Here is an 8,801-nt window from a genome sequence, read left to right as displayed (position 1 = left end):
ACACCCTATCTTAAAAAAAAAAAAAAAAAGTGGGGGGTGGATGGCTCAAATGTCAACAGTCTACCTTAACAAAAAGATCAACATTTATCAAGTACTTTTGTATTCTGGATACTTTACATGTATTATCTCACTTAATCCTCCTAGTAAACCTGAAAGGTAGGATCTATTATTCCTGTTTTAACAGCTAACATGGTCAGAGTGAGTAGTAGTATACCCATTTTGCAGACGAATTGAAGCACATAGAGTAATTTTCCCAAGGTAATAGCTGATATGCTTATAAAGAATGACTTTAACCAGAGCCAATGATCTTCCATTTGCATGGAGTGTCGAGGAGTCCTGGGTAACTATAGTTTAGTGTATGTCAGAAGAGCCATGGGTAATAAAATAAAAAAAAGGTTAGATTCCATGAAGCCTTGAATGCCAAGCTAGACTATCTGGACTGAAAGAGTCACCACAGCAGCACCTCCCTGCTCCCGGTTTCCGGATTCACAGATGGACAGATTGATAAACTTGTAGCCAGTTTCCCTGTCTCTGGATCCTCCTTTCCCTCTCTAATACTCACCCTCAATTCTCAGAGACCTTGACCTAGCCTCATAGGGACTCATAGTCCTCAATCAACCAGGCCCTTGGTGGGAGGGTCTGTCAGAAGTGCCTGAAGAGGCTCTACCTTCTTTCTCCCCAGAGATTTCCCAAGTCTTAGGGCCCTCTGAGAGCCTTGCCCAGATCTGTCCTCCCCAAACATATCTGTGCCACTGAAATTAGCTTTTCACCATTAAGCACACCATTAGTGTACCACTAAAGAATATAACCTTAATGGAAGCACTTCAGGTAGAGTGAGAACTCAAGGGAAAACTATCTTGAGGCATTAGATGGACCCTCCCCAGATCCCTCAAATCTCACCCCAGAGGTAGTTCTATTATTTAGTTATTTACCCCTCACAGTTCAAACCTGGAGTAATACTGCCTTATGGCGGGAACCTACTCTATGCAACTGTTCCACCTTCCCCAGGCTGCTCCTGCACCCCCCAAACGCTGTTACCTAGCCAGTGAAAACCCCAAACCCCAAAGTCCTTCTGTCAGTCCCCCAGACCCACTCCATTCGCAGCTAGGATAAAAGACACTGCAGCCCCCAGCTGCATTAGGTGATTAATGACCTCCCTAGACGTTGGGGCTATTTTGGGGCATGGAAGTCATGCTGGCAATGATTGAGAGCTGGCCCTGCCTGGCTCCAGCCATCTGTCACTGGAGACAGGCCAAGCAGGGGGCTGGATGGTTGCATGCTTCCAAAGAGATTTCTAAGCATATTTCTGGCCCAGCCCCATCTCCTCTTCTTCTAAGGACCACATGGCAAGGAGAGGCCATAGGCCCTACTTATACTCCAAGGGCTCAAGTGGATACCTATGGAGAGAGCCAGAGAACTACAGATTCCAGAATGCCATGGGGTTAGGGTCATTTTAGTTTTCTTGAAGCCAGGGAGGGAGAGGATGGTGGGTTATGCCCAACAGCAGTCCTAAAGAACCCATGTGGAGGTGTGTACAAATCTCATTTACAAATCTCAGCAGTGTCATGTGATACCCACAATCCACACATTACGCATTCCACAAATCTCATACCAAAGTATGACCTCACAAAACCTATACAACTAACTTTGTGACTCTAGAACCCCCAATATAGCCCTACAGCATAGAACTCTAGGTACATGCATTCTCTGTGTCACAGAATGTCAATGATCACAATTCCTGGGATGCATAGCCTCAGTAATGCACAAGCCTCAGTGATGTACAACTTAGCAATAATGCACAATTACATTAACACGAATTCCCAGAGATAGACAAAACGGTGACATACAATCCTTATGCCATATAAGTCTATCCATCCTGTTAGGCATGAATTTGCTAGCTGAGTTCATGTTGGTCAAGTCCCACCTCAGAGTTTTTCCCTTCTGGACATTGATCCATCATCTCAAGACCCCTCTCAACCTAAGCAGTGCAGTGCCTTTGCTCTGCTCTGTTGCAAGCTTCCTCCTTAAAGCCTGGGGAGGAGCCCCGCCCCTCATTTGCAGCCCCCTGCTCTGCCTTCAGTGAGAAGCCCTGCCCTCTCCATCATTGTGAGGGACCACAATGTCCCCTCTCCTTTCCTCTTTGATGAGCTCTGTGTCTTCCCATCCCTTGCTCCATTTCTGTCAAGTATTTTAACCGTTAAGCATTTTCTCTGAGGGATCCGGCTCCCCTATCTCTGTGAGGGGCCCTTCCCCTTCCCACCTCTGTAAACCTCCTAAACCACTTCACTCACTTTTTGAGGGACCCTGCCCCTCCCCTCCCTTCCTCATACCTGGCGACAGCGACCCAGTCACCAGCTGGTAAAGGGATCGCGCTGCCTGCCCCAATGGGCTCCGGCACCTGCCGGGGCATCGGTTCATGGTTCAGCTGAAAGCTCGGTGGTCAAGCTCCGCCTCCAAGGCCCGGAGCAGTTGGGTCTCCGCCCCTATCCGAGTGGGCCCTGCGTGGGCGGCGCATGAGGGCCGGACTAGCAGGCCCGGATCTCAAGCTGTGGAGCCTCCCCATCTTCTGGTGGCAGGAGGGGAACTCCATCAGGCCCCACAATCGGTAGCACCCACGTCCAAAGTTCCTAGACTGCCGCGAATGGAGGTAGGCGGCAGTGGATTTCTGGCGCGGAAGCCGGGCATAGCCCTGTTTTGAGGAAACAGCTAGATGGAGAATGAACCTTTTTCTTTTTTTGTTTTAAGTTTTTGGCCGGGGCCGGGTTTGAATCCACTACCTCCAGTATATAGGGCCAGTGCTCTACTCCTTGAGCCGCAGGCACCGCCCATGAGAATGAACCTTTTTTATTGCCCTTCTTTAGTCTCTCTCCGCCTGTTGTACCCCTCACAACCCACCACCCACTGCCCCCGTTTGGAAAAATAGAGATGTGAAGGGGTAAGACTGCGTTGTCATGGCAACTTCCTACACTTCTTATTTATTTATTGAGACAGAGTCTCACTATGTTGCCCTTGGTAGAGCACAGTGGCTGTCATAGCTCACGGCAACCTCAAACTCTTGGGCTTAAGCGATTCTCTTGCTTCAGCCTCCCAAGTAGCTGGGACTACAGGAGCTGGCCACAACGCCTGGCTATTTTTCTGGCTATTTTTTGGTTGTAGCCATTATTGTTGTTTGGCGGGCCCGGGCTGGATTCGAACCCGCCACCTTGGGTGTATGTGGCTGGCGCCTTAGCCGCTTGAGCCACAGGTGCAGAGGCCACAGTTGTCATTGTTGTTTAGCTGACCCGGGCCGTGCTTTAACCCGTCAGCCTCGGTGCATGCGGCTGCCACTGTAACCACTGTGCTACGGGCGCGGAGCCAACTTCCTACACTTTTAAACTTTCGGGATCAATGGCAGAAAGAACACGAGGGAGAAAAGGCTAGTGTACTGAGGTGGCAAAGAAGAGGTAACAGAAATGTGCCCCCACTGCTATCTGGCTCCTGACTCCAAATCTCTTTCACAACTTTCTGAGTCTTTGTCCCGCTTGTTCACAGACTCTACCAATCAAACGCGGGCCACCAGGTAAATGCATTAAGTAGAATCCGCCCACAGCCCCAGCTCCGCCCTATTTCTCCGCACTTCAGACTGATCCCTAGCTGTTTAGACCCAAAGTAAACCCTTCCAGGACGCTTTAACACCTTCAAACTCCTAGGAAATCCTGAAGAACAGGTATGGCCCCAGTCCTCCCAACTGGGATCCCGTATTTTTAGTGGAAAACCCTGTATTTCAGAGTTCTGAATTCGGTCCAAATCTTGCCCTCTTGTCTTGGCGATAGTTCCCATTCAGAATCAGCTCCCTACGCATGGCTTCTCTAAACCACACGGGGGCGCCTCAGCCCCGGGAACCATACTTAATGGCCAGAAGGACTGGACTCCCAGACCTCGGGCCTGGCCAGCCAGGTTCCAACTCTCTTTCCATCTTCTGGTCTAACAGGGTCACCGCTAGATGTGACCTTTTCCCATGGAAATATACTGTCAAGGGGCCTGATGGGGCTGGGAAGACCCAAAGGATTAGATGGGGACGACGTACGGCGAGGATTTTGTTTTTCCAAAAAAAAAAAAAAAAAGAAAAAAAGCCTCTCCCATGGCTCGGCATCTGTGGCTTAAGCGGCTAAGGCGTCAGCCACATACACCTAAGTTGGCGGGTGTGGCGCGCACCTGTAGTCCCAGCTACTTGGGAGGTGGAGGCAGGAGAATAACTTGAGCTCAGGAGTTGGAGGTTGCTGTGAGCTGTGATGTCACAGCACTCTCCCCAGGGTGATAGCTTGAGGCTCTGTCTCAAAAAAAAAAGCCTCTCCCACATTTGTTCTAAGCTTGAGATAGGAGTGGGGAAGGAAACGGCCGGAGGGACCCAACATGCACTGAGGTATAACTTTAGGGCCTCCTCCCTGCAAGCTCGATGGCCAGGATGACAGGAGCTGGAGATTAACCCATATCCAGCCTGCACAGGGCAGAACAAAGGAAGAAAGGGAAGCACCACTGCTCTTCAGCACCAAGGACAGAGACTCCCCTTTTGGCTTCTGTAGCTTCTCTGAGCGCTCAGCGCTGCCAGCTAGGGCGTGGGATTTTCGTTAACCTGGGCTTCCCAACCCCACTTGTCTGCCGGTATAAGATAAGCCCTCCTTGGAGAGGAGAGTCCCTGTAGTCCTATTTCTACTTTTCAAGTCATGTGTGGAGCCATCTAAAGGGAGGAAGCTTGGCTGGGTGCTGTGCCTATAATCCTAGCACTCTGGGAGACCGAGGAAGAATCTCTGAGCTCACAGGTTCCAGACCAGCCTGAGCCAAAGTGAGACCTCATCTCTAAAAATAGTTGGGCATCGTGGAAGGCGCCTGTAGTCTCAGCTACTTGGGAGGCTGAGGCAAGAGAATCACTTGAGCCCAAGAGTTTGAGGTTGCTGTGAGCTTTGACTCCAGAACACTCTGTGGAGAGTGACAAAAGTGAGACTCTGCCATGAAGGCTATGTTACCCAGTTTGATGAAAATATTTCAAATTGTAAATAAAACCAGCGCATTGTACCCCATGACTGCATTAATGTACACAGCTATGATTTTTTTTTTTTTTTGAGACGGAGCCTTAAGCTGTCCCCCTGGGTAGAATGCTGTGGCATCTCAGCTCACAGCAACCTCCAATTCTTGGGCTCAAGCGAGTCTCCTGCCTCACCCTCCCAAGTAGCTGGGCCCACAGGTGCCCGCCATAAAGCCTGGCCATTTTTTGGTTGCAGCCATCATTGTTGTTTGGCGGACCCGGGCTGGATTCAAACCCGCCACCTTAGGTGTATGTGGCTAGTGCCTTAGCCACGTGAGTCACAGACATCGAGCCAGCTATGATTTAATAATAAAAAAAAGTGGCTCAGTGCCTGTGGCTCACGTGGCTAAGGCACCAGTCACATACACCTGAGGTGGCGGGTTTGAATCCAGCCCAGACCCACCAAACAACAATGATGGCTGCAACCAAAAATAGGCAGGCGTTGTGGCAGCCGCCTGTGGCAGAGGCAGAATTGCTTGAGCCCAGGAATTGGAGGTTGCTGTGAGCTGTGATGTCATAGCACTCTACCCAGGGTAACAGCTTGAGGCTCTGTCTCAAAAAAAAAAAAAATGAGACTCTGTCTCAAAAAATAAATAAATAAATAAAAATAAAGCTAGGATGCTGATGACTTAGACCACGATTCTGATGCCTGTCAACATTTGACAAGGCTAGCAGGCAGGAAGTAGTATTCCCCATTTTACAGGTGAGAAAAGTTAGACCAAGACAACACTTGGTACACTTTCATTCATTGCTTTAGACTGACCTGAGGCGGTGCACCTGTAAACATGAATGCTTTTCTACTCTCATCCAATTTGATTCAAGTAGGCAAGTGAAGAAGGGAAGATTTCACTAAACCAGAGAAACAATTAAAGCCAGAAGCAAACACTGACTAATGTGATGCTAACGAGGGCCCTTGAGCCCAGACCAGTTTCAAGGATCCTAAACTGGGGGTGGCAACAGATTTCACAGCAGAGTTACAGCCAAACCTTTGTTTCTGTTTTAGGAGGGAACCTTTAGATTCCATTCAGATCCAAGGCACTTCTAACATTCTCACATCTGAAGCCTGCCTGAGTCAGTTATTCCCCCTTTAGAAAGTCTCTGCATTATAACTAGGGCTTCTGTAGGGCCAGTGAGTTGGGGTGACACTTATTGTCAAGGCACCACATCCGAATCCTCTCCCCTATTCCCAGGTCTCAACCTCATTCCCCTCAGGAAGAACAAAGATCATGGCCTCCCTTGACCTCTCAGCTTTGTTTTGGCCTCAGGAGAGACAGCCTCTCTCTTCCCATTCTTTGCTGGAGTTCCTGAGTAGACTGCATAGATACACACACAGAGGAATGTACACAGAGCGACATGGTCACTTACAGAAACACATGGATCTGCCTACCAAACTCAGGAACATGCATGTGCACAGGTATACTGGTCTCACATACCTCCCCAATGTGGGAAAGAAAGGATGCCTGAGTAGCAAAGTCATTTGGGGGAGACATACAGGGAAACCACATAGCACTTCCCAGGCCTAGAGCTTCTATCTCTTGTTCTGGACGGAAGGCAAGGGGATGTGTCTTCCTGGGGCTTGGGTGAAGTTCTGGAACAGCTGTTGGGGGTTGGAGGAACTTCACTTGTAAAAATAATCTGAATATCTGAATTGGATGGGAATTTGAGGAGTGGGGGCTGGCCCAACACGAACCACTTCCCTATAGGGGCCAGGTGCTGGAACCACAAGTTGCTCCTGGGAGCCAGGGTGGGCAACTGAATGAATGCTAGAGTCCCTCTTGGGTGCCCCTAGGCTATTTGTGGAAAACCTGGGGAAGCAGTGAGGTGCACTAAAGACCCCCATCTCTACCAGGAAGCCAGAAAGGCAGCAAAAATAAGACATGTCATGGACACTCACAGAACCTCACTGCAGACACGACCACATGAAAGTACACAATCACCACTAAACACTAATATAATCCACATACTCTCACAATCACAAAACATAACACAAGCTACTTTAACAAATGCCCACCCTAGAAGGTTTATGGTTATGATCATTAAGTCTTAAAAAGAAACAAATCACCCTGAAGTGAATTCCTGATACATTCTAGTAGTCACATCTCACTTTGAACAGCATTACACATTCAAAACGTATAGTTGTATACAACAGAGACACATGGTCAAAACAACTTTATCAGTACAGCCAGGTCTATACAACCTCACTCAAACATCTGACAATTGCACTGCCATAGGCAATCACACTCACCCTGGCTGTCACATGGCAACCAGCTGTGGGAGGCACACACATACACACAGAGACACATAGCAATGACAGGCGCTCACGCACGTAACACCTCCCACTTCAGACACCCTCCCAGCCCTGTGTCACACACGCCTACACCTGCTGCCTCTGAACACCTGCCCTTCCTGTTCCTCCTCCAACCCGTGTGGGGGTGGGTGGGGTGGTGGTGACCCAAGGCTTTGAACCCCAGTGTCCTGTTGACTAGACCAGCCAAGAGTGTGCCTGGGAGTGGGGCAGTGTGGGTGGGTAGGGGCCATGCTGGGGTCAGAGAGGGGGGAAGAGTCTGAGGGGATGGAATCCAGCCCTCTACCTCCCCACAACCCTCACGTCCCCGACTCACCAGTGAGCTGGTCGTAGGACCCATCTAGGTCTCGGGAATCGGACAAACTCTCCTTTCGGCCCTGGCCCCGCATGGCCCCCGGCGCCCCCCTCCCCGCCTGGCCGTGGGAGGGGGCGCCGGGTGGCTGGGATAGGACTCTCACACGGTGCCCCCTGGTGGCGTGTCGGGGCTAGGGGCCAATGATAGTCTGGGCTGGGGCTGGGGACCACTCAGGGGTCTAGAGTCTACCCAGGGGTCCTGGGGCAGAAGCAGAAAGCTTGGGCAGCAAGTGAGCGCAGAGCCGGAGGCAGAGCGGAGCTGAACAGTGAGCGGAGCTGAGCCGCCTCTTTCCTCCCGCCCCCTCCCCGCGGCTTTCACCACCGCCTCCCCCCTTTGGCGCTGGCGCTGGGATTGGCTCCCCCTACCCCCGCCCCCTACACTTTGCGGCTGGGGGAGGCACTCGGTGAAAGGGTGAACTGGATAGTGCCAAAACCTGAAGCCCCGCGGGAAGGAGGGGGGCGGCCCAGAAAAGCCCCACAGAAAGGAAACGACCGCCCCTAATTCTCAGGCACCCCTTCCCCCACTGTCAGCACTGCTGTGGTCAAGTCAGAGCCTGGGCTTTTGTTTGAGTTTCTCGTTCTGTATTCGTATCAGCCCTTATTTTCTCTGTTGTTTTCTCCTCCAGTGTATCCTTATATTTCTGGTGGTCCCAGCCAGCCCCCACCGTGTTTGAAGCCAGTTGAGGTGCAAGGGAAGAAATCAACCCAGCCTTTAATAACAGGCTCATCTCAGGCTAATGGGCAACAATTTTCTCTTAAGTTCCAACTCTCACCCACTCCAGGACCCTGTCTCTGGGTCCTGTGTCACTGATCCAACAACCCCCACTTGGCCAGTTAGGAAGATAAGAGGAGCAAGCCAAGTCAGTTTTTCAAGACTTCCTTGCTCTTTTACACCTCAGCTTCTGCCCCTCTCTCATCACTCGTCCTGTCCTAGATTCCACATTTTCCAGCAGATTTGTGGAGCAACTGAAGAGTTTCGGGATCCAGGTAAGAATACAGAGTGGGGGCTCGGCGCCTATAGCTCAACCGGCTAAGGCGCCAGCCACGTACACCTAAGGTGGCGGGTTCGAGTCCCCAGCC

At 50.7% G+C, this 8,801-nt stretch overlaps 1 protein-coding gene across 2 annotated transcripts in view; it reads right to left on the bottom strand.

The window, feature by feature from the left end:
- The window catches only part of KCNIP2 (potassium voltage-gated channel interacting protein 2), a 22,867-nt gene extending 14,885 nt beyond the window's left edge, over positions 1-7,982 (bottom strand). Inside the window, exon 1 of one of the 2 annotated variants that reach the window (XM_003787232.3) lies at positions 7,684-7,982. In XM_003787232.3, coding sequence (XP_003787280.1) covers positions 7,684-7,756 — 73 coding nt within the window. In that variant the 5' untranslated portion in view covers positions 7,757-7,982. The remainder of the gene's footprint in view (positions 1-7,683) is intronic. The other variant, XM_003787236.3, reaches the window with a different exon arrangement.
- Positions 7,983-8,801: the final 819 nt, after the last annotated feature.

This window comes from Otolemur garnettii, unplaced genomic scaffold (assembly GCF_000181295.1).
Source record: "Otolemur garnettii isolate 467f Iridium unplaced genomic scaffold, OtoGar3 scaffold00021, whole genome shotgun sequence".
NCBI lineage: Eukaryota > Metazoa > Chordata > Mammalia > Primates > Galagidae > Otolemur > Otolemur garnettii.
This window is presented reverse-complemented; position numbering and strand designations above follow the sequence as displayed.